Source organism: Neodiprion lecontei, chromosome 1, assembly GCF_021901455.1.
Source record: "Neodiprion lecontei isolate iyNeoLeco1 chromosome 1, iyNeoLeco1.1, whole genome shotgun sequence".
In the NCBI taxonomy this organism is placed as follows: Eukaryota; Metazoa; Arthropoda; class Insecta; order Hymenoptera; family Diprionidae; genus Neodiprion; species Neodiprion lecontei.
In genome coordinates, this window is record NC_060260.1 from 38616343 (window position 1) to 38637662 (window position 21320).

At 40.5% G+C, this 21320-nt stretch overlaps 1 protein-coding gene across 5 annotated transcripts in view; it reads left to right on the forward strand.

Annotated features, from left to right (window-relative positions):
* LOC107223198 (angiogenic factor with G patch and FHA domains 1) overlaps positions 1-21320 on the forward strand; it is a 53196-nt gene that overhangs the window by 28906 nt on the left and 2970 nt on the right. For 3 of the 5 annotated variants that reach the window (XM_046729817.1, XM_046729818.1, XM_015662810.2), the window contains one exon: positions 3906-5823. The exons of 1 other annotated variant lie outside the window; for it this stretch is intronic. In XM_046729817.1, coding sequence (XP_046585773.1) covers positions 3906-4052 — 147 coding nt within the window. In that variant the 3' untranslated portion in view covers positions 4053-5823. Of the gene's footprint in view, positions 1-3905; positions 5824-20644; positions 20702-21320 lie in introns of those variants that run through there. One more of the 5 variants, XM_046729820.1, reaches the window with a different exon arrangement.

Genomic DNA, 21320 nt, shown 5'->3' on the forward strand with positions numbered 1-21320 from the left:
ATAAACCATCCTAGAGTAAAATCGAACGGATATACTAGATTTTTAACGATCGTGAAAGAGAAATACGAAAGAATGCATCGATTCACAATCCTTCGTTTATAATTCGAGTATCGTGCAAGTATTTTCGACTTTTGTGTTGCGTCTTTTAAAGAGATCGCCTCGCTGTGAGATTATAAATAAAAAAAAGTATCGACTTTCGGCCAGGCAACATCCTCGGAAATCGAGCGGTAAAGGGTGGCCCACCCACACCCTGAAACCCTCGCCTAGCGACGAGGCCGGAGAGAGTCGGTAAGTAAGTCAAGTGTCTGGGGGTGAAAGGCGGGGGCGCAGGGACCGCTGGGGGCTGTTGAGGTCTCATTTACATCCAGACGGTGAGACACTTGCCCCAAATACGAGCGGGAATTCAGCCGAGGGCCTCTCGTACGGCCGGCCAACCGAAAAAACGAAACGACCTCGGCTTTTAGCGATAAGAGTCGCGGCCCGGTCTCGCCTCGAACCGCCTTTCGCCACTTTCTTCATCTACCCACCTTAAACACGTGCCACGTGCGCCTCGTCAACCTTCGCGGTTCAATCTTTATTTTAAAACCGAGTGAGAGGAGAAAGCGCAGAAAGGTAGGAGTATCGATGGTTCGCGATGACGGGAGTTTCGCGAAGAATTTCGAAGCGCGGAAAGTCGGGATGTTGGGTGGAGTGTGAAAATTTAGAAATATCGAGGTACGAGGTGTGCGCCGAAATACAAAATACAGAATACGCAGAATTAATGAGTATTTACCAAGTTGAATAGATTTTCGTTTTATTATCGTTCACGTTTCTACGCTTCGCACCTGACACAAAATTTCTGTAAAACCTGGGCTTTACACCTTTTTTGTAATTCGGTATCCAGACCCGCCTATTTTGTATATTTCAACGCTTTAGGCTCATATTTCAGAATCAATTCCTCACAATATTTTAACTCAAGTCGTTGCGTCAAAATGTTCATCGTATTTCATACGCGTGTAAACACCAAGCTCATATTTATATTACGCGGTGAATTTCGCTGGGTTCTTTAAATCGGCTCAACAATGATGTTTAAATTTAAAAAATTGTGTGACAGTTTTACAAACCTTTGGTAAAATGCGTTGCAAACTTTTGAGCCGAAATGATGATAATACAAAAAAATAAACCCTATAATCATTCGAAATGGAAAAGACAATCGATCCTAACAAGTTTTATCGAATTACTCGAGCACAGATTGTAGAAATTACGGATTACAAGTTTAACTTTACGCGTAAAAGGTAATAAAAATTTCTCCGCGAATATTCCGGCTTGTCAAAGGTGAAGTTATTTTTTGCGAGTAAAATTTTTACCCCGAGTATAAATGTACGTATAATATACAGATATATACGTAGACGTCTAAGCGGCGAGGAGGCATGTCAACGACTTTATGTACCTAACCTTATACAGAGGATCGAGGAATTCGCGTTACAACTCGTGTCGTACATTCCGAGATGGAGGAAAAGAGAAGAAAAAGATGAGAGGAAAGTTTGACTTTAACAACGCGGCGGAGCAGAAAGAGGAAGGAAGAAGGGGGATGACGATACTGTACGCTTTTTCGCGTCTGCAGAAAATAATCAACCGTGTATGGTTCCTCTTCAGTCTGGCAATTTTAAGAATGTTTTTCGCCCCAAAACTTGCGTAATAGCTCGAGCAAAGAGGCGGACACGCGGTGTTTGACGAAAAGCCTCTGTTGGTAAAAGAGACAGCTTCTCTCAGCCTCAACCTTTTATCTACACCTATATATATATACACTCTTCGTCGTTTCAACAAGTTCCTCCGCTATTCCTTTGGCCAAAAGTTCGCTTTGTTACTGCCCGAGTTTAGAACAAGAAATTAGTTTGTATACTTCGAATTATTCAATTCGGCTCTCTGTCGGAACCTCGAATCTTCGATTCTTATTTCACCTGCCATCTGTGACGAAGTATTCCAATAATTTCGTCGGACTCGCAAATATGAGATTTGTTTGTCACAATTTTAATCCGAGTTTGTCTTATTTCTGAAAGTATTTGGCAACCGTTCGAATATATCGATCTTTCGACTTGAAATTTACCATTCAGTATTGTTCTTAGAAATCATATTTAATTATCTGCAAAAAGAAGAATTTCGACTTTCATTTTCGGGGAAAAAGTGAAAAATTCGATGCTTGAACCGGACAGTTTGAATGAGTTAGAAGTGACTGTTATTTTAATGACTGGAATAATTAGATCGACTATTCAAATTATTCGATTCGATTCGATTGCCGTAATTTTCACGCTGGTGAAATAATCGCAAGAAGAATAAACGGCGATGCAGTCTGAAAAGAGGAAGAGGGGAAGAAAATAGCTAAACGCACAAAGAGAGACACCGAATTGCGAGATACGAATCAAGCGACAAGTTCTGCAGCGAACGATGCAGTTGCATCGAAATCCTTGCTCCCCCTGATCCCCTGATCCTCGTTATTCTTCCCCCGGGATTCGAGTCTCGAGGCCTGCATCAGGGCGATCCGGCTACTTATCAGAAGGCGCCTGAAGCCGAGGGGGGAAATTTGCATAGATATCAGCTTCGGCGGACGAGACGAAACGAAACGAGACGAGACGAGACGAGACGAGTCCGACGAAACGGTCCGCCATCCTCGAGTATTGGGGCTCGTTTGGCTTTCTCGTGATTCCTCGGAGTGGTCCATCGCCTGCGGTGTGAGTCAACCTCCACCAACCGAGCAGAAAACTCCGGAGCGAATTTATTCACTCCCGCAAAACAATAAGACGGTAGTCGTCGCGACGAGACGAGGGGGGAAGAGGATGACGGGAAAAGAGAGGGTCACGAACACCGGCGTGAGGTGGCGGAATGCAAATTCCATCTTCTTCGACCTGCAGCCGGACTCTTTGCAGCGTTTTCCGTCGGTTATATCGTGGGAATGCAAAAAAATAACGCAGATTTTTTACCCGATTAATCGCGTATAATCGAGGATTTTTCAAACTCGATCAGTTTTCCTGAGAATCGGTTTTTTCTTTTTTAATCCCATTGACGAGGCGATACGATATCAATTTGTTTGATGAGAGTATCAATTATTGTCATTGCTTCACTCACTGAGTACCTATTTGATACAATAAGTGAAAGACGAATGAATGTTTTCAATGAAACTATAAATTGTCAGAAAAATTTTCCGCTACTAAGACTATATACTGAAATTTGCGAAATTATTACGAAATAATCGATTAATCGATTAATTCTTACCGATTCAATCGATTCGTGTTCGATTATTTTTTTTTTTTCGAACCCGATTAATCGATGCGTCGATTATTTTTAGCTCAGTGACCATCGCTGTTATATCATGCTCAATTTTAAACCCTGCCACCCCGTGAGTCTCGATTATTATTCAGTTTCGCCTCTGGTTGTGAAATGCGAATCGGGGTTGAATTTTTAGCCCGGAATCGCGAGAAGAAGGATCAACACAGAGAACACGGGTTTTTCCAGCTTTGCAATAATAATCTATACCAGGATCGAGAGTCAATGATCGGTATGATCGAACGAATGCCGATAAAGTTCGTTCACGTCGATCAAATTTTACAGAAAATAAGATTGTTTCACATCTGGTGAAACAATTTTACTACGAAATCGAAGGTTAATGATCTGAAAGATCAAATAAACGGTGGAAAGGTTTGATCGATCATGTCGATTGCATTTTATGGAAAACAAATTTTTCCAGATATTTCGAAGTCAAATACGAATGGTCAACGAAATCGAATTACTATAATTATATACTAGATGTGAGAAAATTCTATGCATCGTGTAGAAAACCAATTGCTTAAATTTCACAATTATTTACTCTCAAATCGTCGAGGATTTTACGCAATCGTTGTTTTGTTTATTGTTAAAAATTTTTATTCCAGGTGCCAATAGTGTCAAATCACAATAAAGCGGGGCTGGGCGCTTCGGACGCCGGTATGGTTCCTAATTTGGATTCTGATCCAAATACGGAGAAGAAACAGGCCATGTGGAAGAAGACTCAGCAACGATATCAAGAAATTCCCGACTAAAAAACGAACGATACCTTACGTATAAATCACAAATTATTTATACACATTAATCATTGCTTAACGCAACATATACGGCCATAATCTATTTCTTTTTTATTCGGTATTGTTTTTTTTTTGTTCAATTCCGATCGATTATATTGCCGATTAGAAAGCCCTTGGAATCGTTGTTTTTACTATGTACGTTTTCATCCCACGCTGATTTATTTTTTACGCCCTCACCTTTTTTTTGTATATGAAATACGGAGAGGAGAAATCAAAAAAAAAAGGTAAATCAAGGTTTATAATTTTTTTCGGAATCTTACACCGTGTTGTTCGTATTATTACAACGTTATATCGTTATAACATTTGTTTGTCATTTTCATCCTTTAAAATACGTACAATCATTTCCTTCGCATCATACGTTCGCATCATCGATTCGTAATGATGTGTAAAAACTTCCGAGCACATTACGTAAACACCACGTAAACTCGCACGGTAAGAAATTACCGATCATATGTATAATCTTGTTATATATATACATATACTAAAAATACTCGAGTGTAAAAAATCAATTTTGAAAAGACAAATTCAACCAAACTCTGCCGCATAATTGTATATAATATTATTACATCTGCTAATTGTTGTTGTAAAGTCACAAGTGATTAATGCATTCGAATAATTCGAAAGGTTAGTCCCTGAAGAGGAAATACGGATTTCAGGGGAAATACTTTCGAACAATGGATTATAATATACCTTATATATATGCACACACGTCAAGATTTCGTTCCGATACGTACCGTGATATATGAATAATGATCCTTTGAGGAAACTTTGGCTTCGTCACGGTTGCGATACGCCGGAACGCTGTCCCTTAGAGAGATAAAAAGGTTCTCGCCTCTCCGTCCTTTTTCATTGTTTTTATTAAGTTGTTTATAAAAGATATTCTCCGGCCAAGGCGAGCGTAAAATATAAAACAACACGAAAGGGGGTATACGTTATAGGCGTACATCTGTATGGTGCATTGATTCTATATGTGTACCGGAAACGAAAATAATTCATTCGCAGTCAACCGTGAACTCGATCACGAGCTAAGAAACACGAGGCGAGGGATGGGAAAAATCGGTCTCGTGCGATTCCTCGCAGCCCGGCTACAACGTGCATAAATCGTACGAGTCTAATACAAATAATATAAATGTACAGCACGCGTATGTATTTATTATAATATGTACGATATGTCCATATTCTACGTAGATATTCATCGGGTGAGAATCGCATTTACCGGAACAGTTAATTTACGCATAATAATACGTATATGTATAAAACCGTCGTTATTATTTATCCCGTATGTATTAAGTTTTTGTAATGGTTTGTAAAAAAATAGCCTTACCATAAGTTCGTATATTTTTGACAATCTTTAAGAGTCATAGTCGTCGATACGGTGAACTGACGAAATATCGAAATAACTTCAAGTGTATTTAAATCCGCAGCATTGGAACGGTATATTCATATATATATATATATATATATGTATATATATTAATGGTAATCAAGACGTTGAATTTTTTTTTTTTTGTACGTAAATTATCAGGTTTATGAAATTGATGACGATATTTTTCGAGTTTCCTTATTTATTGAAAAAAAAAAAATGAAATATCGAAAGTCACTTTTGTTTCTTCACCCTCAACGACATCCGTTTATTAAGTATTTTTCTTTTTAACGTGGAACCGACGTACCACATTGACTCAAACAGGCCGTGTATATGTTTGTGTAAAAATAAATAGATGAAACAAAATTTGCAAAATTTTCTATTTTAAATCACCGTATCGATTTGCGTACTCGCATTTGAGCTCGCAAAAGGATACGATCGTTGGTGTCCCGAAGAAATAATGCTGAAAAAAGAGGGAGGTAGATACGGTAAAATGAATTATTAAGCTGCAGAGAAAGGATTAAAGTTGCAATCACTTCTTGCAGAGGATTTAGATAGCGAAGTTAGTGAAATAATGTGAAATGGACGTCGGGACGCCGCGGGGAAAGAGGATGGCTAGTTGGGCGTACCTCCTTCCTTCCCTCGGTGCATCAAGCTTTGATTTATGAAGGTTATTAATTCTACTGAAAATTACTATAATTTATCGCACGTGTAGCAGTTACAAATACAATAATAACACACACGGTATCAACTCCGCGTCTCGGTTCATATATCATCACGGTCTTTCAAACTGGCTGGATATACATACACTGAGAGAAATTTTTAGTTCCGGTTACCGCTCGGTCCTTAACTATTTTCATTTTTTACCAAAATCAGAAAATATAGTTCCTTTTTTCTTTTAACTTTTTCAGTCACACATTTTTCCACTCGATATTTTCGCCTGAATTTCGTTACTCGAAGATTTTCGAAGTCTTCCAAGTCACAATTTGGTTACATCTTCATATTGGATCCGCTATCTTGGACTTATACATTCTCAAATTCTGACATCAGATTCGTGATCAGCGACCCTTAAAACAATATTCTGGCCAAAATATTGAGTGGATAAATGTGTCACTGAAATGACTAGTTGGTTTTGAAAATTTTTGAGGTGGAACGCTGAACTTATTACTATACGCTTGAGTCGCACGTTTCGAAACGCGTTGGAATCTAAATCGTAGGATGTTAGGAACATCGTTAGAATAAGAAAATAAAAAACAAATCTAGCGGGTTGAACAAAAAAACCTGCGTATCGTTAATTAATTGAACAACTTTTGCTCTCTATGTATGACAATATATTATAATATGTTGAAAAGTTGAGGTCCTATCCTAGTGAAAAACTTTACAGCACATCTTTATCAGGATTCTAACTCTTCTGCAATAATATTTTATCCGAGTTTCGAATATTGGTTAGCTGTAAGTAAACGTTACAACAATTTCAAATGAGTTGATGAAGTTGCATAAAAAATTAACTCGAAGATGGTTAAAGTCGCGTTAAAGATGAATGGACTCAACGTCCGAATGAAAAGTCAAAATTAGTGAAAAAACCGTTTGAACAATCTCCAGCTAAGCAATTTGCGCCAAGTACGATGAATTACCAGGAAACTTTGCGTAATTATATTACAGTTTGAACGGTTTTCATGTTTCTTTCTTCTTAAAATTCCGACTCGGAACGATTCCACAAGTGCATGTAAAATCGGCGTAAAACTTTTTATTCTCAGACCGAAAAAATATACAACGTATAAAATGGAACGAGTTCGGCTCGTCGATCGGTCGACTATGTTAAAAAAAAAGAAAAAACACTATCCGAGTTCGCCTTCCATTTCTGCGATTAACGACCACCACTCCAGCATCAGGCACGTGTATACGTATGTAAGTATATCAGAATCTCGAGTATTGCGAGCATCTGTCGGGATTTCTGGAGTATAAGGGAGCACGAGTGTCTGGATCCCCGGAGGGAAGCCGAAGGGCACCGAGGGAGAGAGGAAGGGAGTGTTTAGGCTGAGTCAGTCGGGTGATATCATTTTTATAAGCCTCATAAAATCCGAAGAAATAGTTTTGGCAAGCGAAACGAGGCTATTAGCCGTCCCGTCCGCGTCTCACGAAGGGTCCCTCCGCTATCGAGGGATATAATATCTTTCGCCGAGTGCGCGCCCGTGCGCTGTTATATAGGCGAGTTTTTTTTATCGCGGGGATGCCAGTGAAAATTAGTCAAGCGACATATCTCGGCCCCTTAGGGCCGCTCGACCCTCTTGACCCTTCCATATATGTGCACGGCGGGCCGGGCGGAAAGAAAGAAAAAACAGAAAAGAAAAAAGAAAAAAGAAAAAAAAAAAAACCAGACCTATCTTAACAGCTCAGGGAACCTGCAGGCCTTGGTGTAGGTATAATGTTCATTCGTTTTTCGAACCGGCGGAGAGATAGCGGAATCGGTAAATGCTCCGAGGAAAGAATTTCGTCCCTTAAATTCCCCGGCGAATTGTAACACGTGCGTGAAGATATCCCGGCATTCTGCGGGGATGGAAAAAGGAAGAGAAAAAAAAAAAAACCACTATTCGGAACTCGTACAGCACTTGTAACTATTTTTCAAATTGTTTTTTTTTTTTTTTTTTCTTCTCCTCTTGCGACAAACACCGTATCATAACCGAGATTGTAACCCTTTGAAAAGTCTCGCGTTCCCAGGTAAATTTTTTACAATTGTGTAAAAAAAAAAAAAAAAAAACTGTTACGTCGTACATGCGTTGTTTGGAAGTGAAGAAAAATTATCGGTCGTGGTAAAAAACGAAATAAAAAGACAGTAGATAAGCATAATCAGCCACGATGTAGAGCGTGTATTAATTGATTTTTTGTTTTTTCCTCTATTCATTTTCTTTCACTTTACGGAGAGAAGAATTTTCACCTACGTTTAAAGATCATTTTGAAAAACCGTAGTAAGGTTTCAGTTTGAATTTTCCCCGTGAGAAATAATCGGTTTATTAATATAAATTACCTGCATTTTCAACCATTTAAAATGTTTAACTTTCCTCTTTTATTCTAAATCGGTAAGCTCCTTTGCTGGTCTTTTGTTTTCAACCACCCTCTGGGATGATTCTTTGGGTTACTGTAATACGTCCCGAAGGACACTGCACAGACGATCCCTACGACGCTTGCGAAAACCTTTCGAGCGAGACCCAAGATATAAATTTTTTTCTTCTCCTCTCTTTTCTTTCCCCTTTTTTCCTCGCCTCTTACGTTTATCGCATAACACTGAGGCTGAAGTTGCGGCTAACGCGCGGACTGCGTAAGCTTTCGGTCGCCTCCGGAGGATAATCGCGTCTCACATGTCTGTCGGTAACACATTGGAATCGTTGTAATCGCAACACGAAGAGCAAGCAGCGCAGAAATTTATTCCTATTATATTTTATTCGTTCGTTATTAAACTCGAAAAAATTTAGGAGGTCAAGAAAAAACTGAATTTCAATAAAATCGAAACCAAAATTCACCGCCAATTTTTTCCTCCCGCTTGTTCAACGCTTTGCGAATTTTTAACTCGATTGTATAATTTGCCCGCTATATTTCAGAAAACTTTTTTCGGAATTATATTACATAATTACATCCTCCGCGTTCTTTCTTCCGTCAAGTTACCTGACCGTGACGGTATAAAAAGTTGGGCCGATCGTTGGAAGCGGCAAATTCTGAGTGCATCGTGGGGCGAAAAAGGGAGACGAAAAAAACAACATCACTGACACAGGACAAATGAGCGCGATTTTTTAGCGCTAGTCGCGGTTAAGGACCAGGCTAAGCCTGTTGATTTCGGTACCCTGTTGCAGCAATTCGCCGCCTGTAAGGCCCAGTGCCAAATAAATGCGTGCGTTGATTTCTGATACCGCGGGTATAAGTCCCTTGGTGCCTCTGATATACGGACAAATCAAACACGCCCCTGCATCACGGCATAGCCGGCGATATTTCATCGGCAAACTTTACAGCGATAGCGAGTTTGGTTATTTTCTACCTATTTTACATTTTTTCCACTCGCTTTTGCCGTGCGTTTTTTAACAGAGACACGATGCTGTTTTTATTTTTCATCACGTTTTTTTCCCCGCGCTAAATGTCCGCGAAGTTTATCCTTTATCTGAGAGGATATTTAAAAGGTGTGCTCTCACGTTGTTCCCATTCAAATCCAAATCGGGGCTCATTATTCCTTCTGGGAAAAAATAGAAATATATTCAACGATTCAACGATACCGAACCGTAGAAATTAACCTTGTACGTTCTAAATGAGGATGAAAAAAAAAAAGAGAGAGAAATATAGAAGATTAGGTTACTTCTCGGTATAATACAAAGAGACTTTTGCCCTAGATTTTAAAATACATACTTTCGGCGCGAAGAGTCTAAAGTTATGCAAATGAAACGATGATGAAATTGTCGGAGGTGATTAACGATTTTCAGACCGTCGAACGGAAACTCGGACGATTACGGAGCCTGCATGCAGCGATGCAGGTTCAGTGGAGCTCCGCGGCTCGCATTGGCATCACAAACGGCAGGAAATTGAACGCTAGAAATAATTAGCGGGTCTATTTACGACGCTCTTCGCCTTTCAATCGCATTGTGTTTGCCCGTAGCTGAACGGCGGCGGTGAAACTATCGCGGAAATGAGCTTGCAGCGGAAACTGCGTGCCTGTAATCCGCCGGGTATGCGGGCCCGGATGGAACGTGCGGAAGATGCGCCCAGTCCAGCAAAAGCCGGTCTGCCCACAGCTGCCTGGGTTCAGACTGCGGTAAAAGCCGCGATGCTTGACTGCAGACTGCGTAATCCAACCCTGCGGCAGCAAGACTATCGCCTTTCCAGATACGGCAAAGCGAAGCGGAGCCGCACGCGAAACGTGAAACTGTGATCTGCGTGACCACCGACTGATGCATCGTTAACCCCTGAAACTGAAACAGAGTTTCGCTGATGCACCGTAACGAGCGGATTCTATCCGGCAATTAGACGACCTAGTCTACGATCCGTGCTTTCATTCAGTTTCTCCCTGAAATCGGTCCGGACAACGCGTTGCAGGCGAGAAAGTACAGCGAGGGCTAAAAGACGTCGGATGTTATAAAATCCGAAGACGTTTCGAAGTCATATTTTTATATTTGTCGTAAAAAGGCGTCCTTTCGAATTGTTGAGCCTTATCGTTCGCACGACGAATGCTTTTGCGTTCTCCATATTTTCACCGTCTTGGCTTGGAGACGATGTTTTTCTTCCTGTCTTGCTTGCGAGACGAGCCGATTAGAAAGGCTTTCGTAGGAGATCCGAATCTCGTAAGAGACGTCGAAGTAGTATTAGCTTAACGCCAAAGTATAATTTGCAGAAAGTTAATTTTTTTCTCTTACAGCGATGCGGGTTCATTCGGAATCAGGATAATTGATGGAACTTAGGTAGCAGTTAATTACGACAGTATGTCGAACACCCGTGAATTATTCATCAGCTGCAACGTTAAACTACGGAAGGTCCGATCTGTGATCAAGCTCTAAAACGTGCGCATGACAAATATTTGCGACTCGTCAAACGATCTACTTTATTCCAGACTCAAAATCCTTATGACGACGAAAAATTGCCTGTGAAATAAATGCGTCTTTGCGCCAGAGACCCTGTAAAACAAAAAATGACATTCGACGCGTTGTCCGAAAAGCTTGAGAGCCAAGTCAATGCAACGCTTCGGATTCCCTGCGACTAGTTTCGCCTACCGAAGATCTCGGAGTTGGCCAACCGACGTTGATGTCTCGAGTGAATGGTACCGTTTCTAAGGGCCTAGAGTGAATAGAATCCAGCGGTGTGACGCTGTACGCGTGATACGTATATTTAGTGCGGTAGAAAACAGGAAGGACCACTTGACCCATATTATACGAGTATTTCGTGCGTGGAGATACGTCCGTAATATCAAAGCACCACGATTATCACAGTGATGATGATCATTGGTGTGTTTTCGTCTATCCATCCAGGCATTCACTGTCCAACGTTGAATCTCTACTCGGTCGCAGGGCATTTGAGGATTGTTTATGTCGAGCTAGCTGCCTCCCTCGTACGCACATCCGGCACTCTTCTATGGCCTAAGGGTCCAATTGTCGGTAATGCGTACCTTACGCACGGTTCTTTTCCATCGCGAGACCTGGAACTGCCCTATCACCGACTTGGACAGGGAGAACAACGTGCCGGGAATGGAATGCCGCGGACACAGGGCGTTTAAACGGTTAGATTTCAGCTGGGAATTTCGGAAGCCAACTCGTCGAAGCGTTTTTCGAAAGGGCGCAGCTTCTGGGACCCGATTATTCGATCACTGGATGTTGATCAGGGCGCCAACAAGGCGTTCCGGTAACCCTGATCATACCTGACTAAATTTATTCTCGTATTTATTGAATTTTTCCGGGTTTCGAGAGTGTTCGCAAGTTTGTTACACCCCCATTCGTACAATTTTATGACCGGCCATCATACATCTCTAGGTATAATGGTACGACGGAGAGCAAAGTTTGCACTGTAAACAGTGAAACGGAACTGTGACGAAGTCACGAAACGGTTTCACTTGGCGCGTGATGTAAAGTCCTCGTTCCAGCAGCTTTTCTACTTCCACCTGTGGCGTTGCCATTCTTCCGTTATCGAAGGCTAAGGACGACGAGGTTTCATGTGCGATTGCTCTCTGTCTGGCGAGACATACGTTATATAGTTTCTTCTCCATTTCAGGCGCCAGTGTTTAGAGTAGATATAAAAGTATTTCCGTCAAATAGCAATGCTGTAAAAACTCTAGAGCCGTACAAGTAATGCGTGACTCCCAGGAGATAAAAACACGCGGGATACTCGGAACGTGATCGCGAGGATAATTCAATTTGCAAATGGACGAGAATTCCGATGTTAGCAAGAAACTTAAACTCAAATGATCAGATGTCGACCATCCGTGTTACCGTATCAATTTCGAGCAAAGTTTTCACTTGCATCGCTTGCACTGTTAAATTTGATCTCGTTCTTTTAACTCTGGGTTCTCTCCCTCATGGGCGGAAAAAAATCTGCTTTTCGTATAATTGACAAATTAACGACCTCGCTGCTGTTGGGATTAATTAACGACAAGCCTCCGGAGTCGATTTACAACCAGAGGGAACGTTTGTGGTCTAAAACTGCCGTGTGTTTGCTGTCTGCCTCGGCTCCGCAGCCTTTGCTTTCCCTTTTGCTTTGGCTGGTGGCTTTTCTTTTGCTCACTCTGCTTTGACTTCTGCTTTGCTTACCACTACAATTCATGTCAGCACCGCAAGCATCAGCCACCCTGGCATTTCTCTATCGTCAATTGCGATTATGCGGTTTTATAACACTGGTCAACGAAAATTCACTCTTTCCCGAGTAACGTAAAAACGTTTAACTGATTATGTCAAGAATAAGGTTTAGTATAATAGAATTGATATTAGAATATTTTGGATCCGAACAATTTTATTGTAATATGATTATTTTTTTTTACTTTTTCTAAAAATACAGTTTTTGTGAACAAAAATTAGGTTATATATAGTGTCACGGTACACTAGTGAATAAAATTTGGTTACAAAGATGTTGCTTATTCGTTTTTAAATACCTATAATTTACCCTCATTACAAAACCGTATTTATCTTGACTCGATCAGATCTAGTTTTTGCGTTACAGCTACTGCCGTTAAAATTGGATGTCTATCGTTTCGACTTACCTTGTTTGATTCAGGGTGTTTTGTTATTTACAATGAATACCAGTTAGTTACAATAAATATGGTTTTACAATGAGGGTGGATAGGTATTTCAAAATTAGTAACCTCCTTCCTTGTTAAAAAATTTTGTCGATTAGTGTAATGAAGAGTTAAGGAACTGGGTGCATTTTTCGTTTAGCATTTGTAACTGCTTCCGCGGTCAGTGAAAAGCGCCAAAGGTTTGCGGCTGTACCGAAAGGTTCAAACCGTCCAAGTTCAAGCTCAAGCTTTCGTTTTCTCCGCGTCAATACCGTGCCGAAAAGCAATCTTTTTTTAATTTTGCGTTAAACAGTCAGTGCGTCACAGGAACAACTTGTTTTTCCCAAGAGTACCGCACGTTTATTCATATACTGGTCAGATTTATGCCTGAGATAACAACTACACTCCTCACTGCATCCGTGGAGTCTATTTTCGTAAAACCTTCCGGGTACGACGTCATTTTATACGATATGCGTACGAACAGTTATAATCGCTGGGAGGTAAAAGAAACCCGACAAATGTTACAAATTCCTTTGACCTATAAATTTATTTTACTTGCTCTGGTTCTGGTGTACCGAGAATCAAACCAATGTTTCCATCTTACAGCCAAGCTCGCGTAGATCATAGTCTCGGGCTTATTTTCGAACGAAACTGGCGCCGATCTTTCGACCAGCAGCTTTTCGTTGTTTATATATATGTATAGATACAGCGCATGCTGTCAATTACCATGATCGTGCGGGACCTCGAAATGGTTGTCTCAAAAATTGGTCTCGAACACGCGAGGATGCCTCATGTTCCTCAATCGGGAGTGGAAAAGAAGAGTAAATAACTCGAGGAACAATAAAGAAAGATGAGGAGCAGACGTAACGGGTGCAACGTGCAACTCGCCTCGTCGAAATATGGCGATGAAGATTCCGGATGGCCTTGTGAGTCTCGAAACCAGTCTACTCTGTCTGTCTGCATGGGAATGCCCGCAACAATCGCTCGCACCTATCGCATACATGCATGCCTAATCAGAGGTGTTTGAACCTCCTCTCTCCGGATGAGTGAGTGTGCAGCGCTTCGTGCATTATGTGTCTGCGGAATATGAACATATATATATGCATATATATATGCATAATAACGCGCATCCGCAGCGTGATGCAGACGGCTTCTTAATAACAACCGGTGAAATTGGGTACAAGGTACGGTACATACCGGGACAATCTCTTGAAACTTGAAAATCAACCGCGCATGCGCGAGTTTTATCGGCTATTCGCGCAGGTTGGCCATCCCGAGTTTTCAGCTGTCAAACTGTTTCCGGCGGCGATGTGGTTGATGCGAATTTTCGAGGTTAGAATCTCAAACAATTGAGGCAGTGACTCGGAAAGGTTTGGTTTGCATTTGTTGTCGGGTCTGAAAGTTGATTCTTCAAAGAACGTTCGGAATTCAATGCTTACGCTCTTTGAAAATTCAAACGTACACATTTTTCGTACGTTGGCCCGCCTGCATCGCGGACAAAAATATCACCGGGGGAAGATTTCGTCGACCAATGAGATTGAATTACCCGGCGCATGCGCGGTTCATTTTCAAGTTTCAAGATATTGTCCCGGTATATGTACAGCGTACCGTCTTCCTTAGGTGCATAAACGAAATGTGCGGAATCATCGAATAATCGACTAATGACGAAGCAGCCGGTTCGGTTGGTAAAAAGAGGAGATAAAGTCGGCATGTCGATGTACGTACATACCTACGCCTATACGAAGAGAAAAAAAAAAAAAAAAAAAATGATACACCAATGTAACAAAAACCGGACGATGGATCGTTGGACATGAAATTGAAGAACGATGCCGAGGTTGAAATTGTCCCTCCTCCTATTTCCACCGACATGCAGGAGACCATCTCGGAACCAGCGGGACCATTGTCGCTCGGCTTCACCGCCGGGTTAACTACAAGTGCAATAGTGTAATCGGTTCGTGGAAGGAAGCGTCAGAATACCTTTCCCGAGAATATGTCTCGGATGACTTCTTCCGATGCAGTGTGTTGCACACGTTATACCTTATACACCTGTAAGCTCCGTGTACGGCGTATAAGCTTACACAAACATACTTGAAGCTATTTTTCCATCAACTCTTCTCTTGTACCAGTTACACCGCGTCGTTATGCGCCCCTGATCCACTGCTACCGAGAAAATTATTCCTGGCTGGCATTCCTTCGCTCCACGATCGACGCAAATTCAGACTAAACACATTGTCGACGTATAAACGATCGCGTAACTTGTTATTGCCAGTTACGCAAATAACGTCTATGCGTGAGAAGTTCACTTTCATTACCATACCTTGTAGTCTCGTCTCGGTCCAGGGTTGGAGGAACTTGCAAATGTGCGCACACAGGTTTATTGATTTATTATCGTAGAATTGCACAACGATCAGGGCTTACAATACGCCTTACGTATACACCAATTTATAACAGTCTGCGAAGTAGGCGCACGGAATAGCCGATGGAGCTTTACAAACTGGCACGTGAGTATATAACTATCTTGCCTGACCGTTCTCCGGTGTATTATTATTATTGTTATGTAAAACCGACCGATATTATTAGCGGGAAAATTTACACGACGAACGAAAGGAATGCAGTTTGAAATTTTTGTTGCGAAATATCAAAGCTGCATGAACAGATTGGCAGGAAATCTGGAAATTAAACAGCCTAAAAGTGCAGTCGCGTGATATCTTTGAAGGCTGAAAAAAGGTAATGGCATTAAAAAACACTTATATATACATGTACATAAAAAAACATTGTTTGTACGAACAAATAAGTTTAACCTGCCTCGCGGCGATTTCGTGATCGAATACGCGAGGTTGATTTTCACGTGGTGCTTGTATTGAATGGATTTGTAAAATTGGTTGAAAGCATCTTCTTCTTTCCTTCGTTCTTTTTTTCTCTTTCTCCGTGACGTTAATACGTCTCAGGTATTCCGGAACTTAATGATATTCGTGCCGGGGAAGTCGGAGTCCGCCTTAGATGCGTATAAATAGTTTTATGAATGAGCCAAGATTCCGAGAACGAGATTTGCATCGGCTTCTGCTTACCCTGAGAAATTATAAATAAAACAATTTTACAAAAAATTTACACGCGTGGGTGTCAATGTTGTAAAAATTTCTGTGCGACTTTGAATTAGCCCCGATAATACCCAACACAAATCTTTTGGCAAAGGTTCTTAAGACGTTCCCCAAAACTTTGGATCTTCGATAGAATTCAGGACTTTTTTAGACGAAACTACGTCAGAAGAGGTCTTGTTCGAATACTCTCTGTTCCTGAGAGTATAATAAAACCACCGATCAACTTATTGTTACGATTCAATTGTTATGCCCAATAATAATGAGTTAATTGTTCTAAATTGTGGAAATTGCTTCTGCACTCGTCGACGGTCGATGAACAAACACAAGTTTCGAATTGTCCAACTCGTGGAAATTCAACCGAAAGCCGACAAAGCCTCCTTTATATTTGCGTAATTAATTCTAGGGTATATCGATTACTTGAACAGTATTAATTGAAATAGTCTTCTCTGTATTTGACGTGAATGATCGGTATATTCAGTGATTCAATCAAGGAAAAAAAAAAAAAAAAAAAAACAACAACAACAATAAAACCGTCGAATTTATTACAAAACACGACATACTCACGGTAGACAATTTCTGTACGCAATACCGAAGGCATCGCGCATCGTAACAACAACCGAATTATTCGCTCTAAAAACTAGCTGCTCCGTGATGTCGTTCCATTTCTAACAAAATTGGTTGGATGAATTATAGTAGAAATATTGTATAATTTCGTATTAGACTGTACTCAATTTCTTTACTAGATCGGAAATATGCAATTGTCGCATGTTGCCAAAGCCCAGAATTTCCTTCGCAGATGTGTGTCCTCGGCGTTTAAGATTCGGAATAAAAAACGTATTTGAATTTAAAGAATTTGAAGAAAAACTTTGCGTCAATTGATCGAAAAATGAGACGCTGTTTGAAAATATTTAATTCTGATAATACAGATATTATAGTGTAGGCAGTAAAAGAAGCATCGCGCGGTATTCTCGAAACATTTGCAGTTTTACGTTGAAGACAGTTACTAACATTCTGCCCCTACAATATTTTTGATTCGTTCTCAAGATTATAGTCATTATTTATTTACCAGGATTAAATAACAAATGTATTTACATGAAGGTACAAATGTAAAAACCTGCAGGATGTTACTAAAATCTGTACGTATAGGACTGGTGTACTAACAATAAAAAATTCTAGAATAACTAAATAAAACAAAAAATAAAAGAAAAAGTAACAATAATTCAGCTAATTAAAAGAGAAAATTATACTTATGACTAGTAGACAAGTCCAAAATTAACCATATTTACATTCCATTGAATTTTCACATCATTGAATTAATTACGTCTTACACATTACCACTAAATTATTACCCATTGATTTATTTCATTTTTCAATGATTTAGTATTTGAATACAGTATTTTTAAATCATTCGGTAATCCATTAATATAATCTAATAGCAACCATATAACCTCTTTTGTTACTAATAGTTTCTATTCGCTGTGGCATAATAATATTCTTATTTGATTTCATTTCATTCATTCCCAAGATTCGTTCGTACGGTATTTCGGATACGATTTTTTATCACCCTTTTGCAGCCCTTTTCACAGACTTTCCAGCGAGTCGTTTTCTTCGATTCACCCAAAGCACGCAGTGTCGGATACACCGGAACGTCAGAATGACCTAAAATAATCAAATTTCGATTGCATGAATTATTTTCAAAACTCGATTAGTTTTCCTAAAAGTCGGTTTTTGTTTTTGCCTCCACGAACGAGGTAATACAATATCAATTCACGTGATTACAGTATCAATTATTATCATCGTCTTACTTACAAAACACCTATTTGATACAATAAGTGAAAGGTCACCGCACTGAGAGAAATTTTTAGTTGCGGTTCATTAGTTTTCTAGCTGTTACCGGAAAGTCTATTATCCGTTACTATTCTTTCTCATTACGATCACCGTTGCTATATTTTCTTGCAACTGCTGCGTAAATTTAATGCTTGTGCAAGAACAAATTGACGTTAAATCCTTATTCGACTAAAAACGTAGAGTAAACCTCACAAACTGATTTTGCGCTGCAATAATCAAAAAAGGATCGACGATAGCGCAAAATGGTAACTCGTACCTCGTTCTTCGTAATTCCATCGATATTCAAACAATTTTTTTAACCTCCCCCCTTTTCCCGAATTCTTCTCAGTGTGAATATTTCCTCCCGAAATTGAAAAACATTACGAACGAAACTACAAATTATTCCAAAAACTTTTCCGCTGTTCAGACAAATTTTGAAAAAAAACAAACAAAATACAAAAAAATCGATCAATCGATCAACCATCGTTCCGCGTTCGATCATCTTCCTCGTCTCGTCTCTTATTTTTAGCCCAGCGACCATCGCTACCGGAAGGTCCCTGTCGCCATTTCGGCATGGTCGGTGGGCCTGGGCATATGCACGTATATCCGCGCCGGCGGTGTTCTCGCCTGCGCTGCTCGTCCGTCGTAATTAGTCAGGCAGGGGTTATGTCAGTCCGGTCGCACGTACGCGTAATGATACGCTCGCGAGGCGAGGCGAACCCGGTACAACGTCTGACGCCGGTCTAGACGGTCCGCCACGTGTATGCGGCCGCCCCCCTCTGGCCCCGCGGCCCCCACGGCCTCGCTTATCGCCCCGCGTCCGTATTCCTGCTTTATACGAACCAACCCGCCTACCTGCCGGCGCATGGGAAGGAAGAGGCACAGAGCAGACGCAGGCCCGTGTTCTCCTCCACTACACGCTCGAGCCGCGTTCGGTACGCTTCGTGCAATTATTCAAGTATCTCAGGCAACGGCAACGGCGATTGCAAACCTACCCCCGTAACCTGACGCTTTCGAATCTCCCGCCGAGTGTGGGGGGATACGCGGAAAAAATCGAAGGGTCGCAATAGGTGGCGAATTTTGAAAAAATCCAAGACTTGATGCGTAGAGTTTGAAGAATTTTTAATTCAAAGTATAGATAGGTGATTACAGAGATTAGAAAGGTCAGGACATAGAATGTCAAACTATAGAATCGTCGGAATTTCTCTCGGTAATATAGAATCGTATAGAGATTCTCGATTTTTCTGTTTCATGTTACGACCTTCCTGTACTTTGTCTTTCTGTAATTTAGACTTGCCAAGTTTACAATTTTCGGTATTTGAACATTCCGCATTCTTACGTTCTGAGAATAAGATTTTCGCATCTAAGAAAATTCGATATTCTGGTCCTTCTCTCAATCAGGAATTTTTATCTTTTAAACCGACCTATTTGTACAGAATGGTCCGATGAGAATAGTTTCATTTTTTATACTTACGAGAAAATTTTCTGGTAGAAAATCTTATAATATTGGTTTCAATTATGTCGTTCGAAGTATTATATGAAAAAAAATGTGCAACTCGTGCACCTAGATATCTTATTTAAAAAAGTTCTGATTGTTTAGTCATCATTCGTTTAATGTAATTATAATTATCAATACTAGATTTTCTGGTTATTACAACGTTTAATCTATTTGCTTGGTTTACCACATTTTTTCAGTCACGTGATGTCTTCGCATCAGTTTTATTATTGCACCAATACCAAATTCTACGAGAAAATATAGTACGATTGAGCTTAATCAAAAAGAACAGTTACGTAGCCTAGATTTTCCGGTTACAGTTGAAAAAACATTCACTTCTCTCAACTCAACCCTTAACAAAAGTCTTCGATTCTTAAACTTCCTGAAATCGCATGTTACGTCCTTAATATTTTTCCGATGATCAATGATTAGTTTGTACGTTTCAGTCGCGGAATAAATCCCATCTGGGTGTAAATTCAATCCCTCAACTTGTAGATACTGTTAAATTTTGACTTATAAAATGATAATTTAGCATGCGGTAAATTTACGGCCGGGTTGAGGTTTTTTTTTCGTGAGTGCTTTAAGCTAAGATGTCGATGAAATTGACAATCATTTGGATTGTTGAATGAATTGATTAGTATGTTTTTATCTGAAATGCTGACTCTGGGAAGTTGTCATTGATCGGTATCTCAGATTTTTGCAAATTTTCAGAGTCCTTTTCACAGTCCTAATTTCATGTACTTAAAACAGCGAATTTATTTTTGCTATTTGAATTTTAGATGCGTGCAAAACAACGGAAAACTTGAAAAATCTACAAACCAATAATGAGAAAAGACGGTCGTACATTCGGCAACGATGAAATTCGTTCCCGAATTTAGTTGAGTTTAAGTGCCGTTCATAATTGAAAATGGTAATTTTCTCCATCGCGAGTGCGCCGATCGCTGCGTAAAAATTTAAACAATACACGGCTCGTGGCGTTTATCCGTTTCTGTGTCTGGTAAATATTTTCATCTGCCTCTTAATCGGCATCTCTAGTGTGTCTGGAGTCGCTGCCGTCGGACGAGACGAGCCTCCTAAGGGAGTGGGATAGACACACCCCTGCAGACGATGAAGCCCACGGTGCTTTTGGCGATTCACCGCAGTTCTCGGAAGATCGCAGGAAGTGACCACCTATCTTCTCAAGACTCCTCGTTTGAGGATATCGGATTACAAGATCCAGCGTCACTCTTCGAGGAAACCATTAATAAATACGTTCGTCTCAAAGTGTCTTCTTCCTACGGTCCTCACCCATTAGGTATATTAGGCACTCGCTCTGGCACGCAGCGACACGCTTTTCAGTCTTGACAATTTCATGGGTTACATTTTCTCACCGTGAATGTCAGTGTATACATATTGAAATCAACAGGAAACACATAAATACCGTCGGTACTTAACAGGCTATGCAACCTTTCGGTCTGGAATTGTATATACACCGGAACATCCAGCCTCTACAAATTCTATTCATACAAACTAGCCGACTGAAGAGCTTCTCATATCCCTACCTACGTACCTTATATCTAGATGCTCGAGGTCGAAAATACAACTTCGAAGAAAAATCATACCAGACACTCGAACGGCCTCTGCATAAGGGAAACTTCGGCATGACTGTAAAGTATCACTTTCTCTCCCTTCGGTTCTGTTCGCTTTTACCTCTTTTCGATTCTCTGGTCAT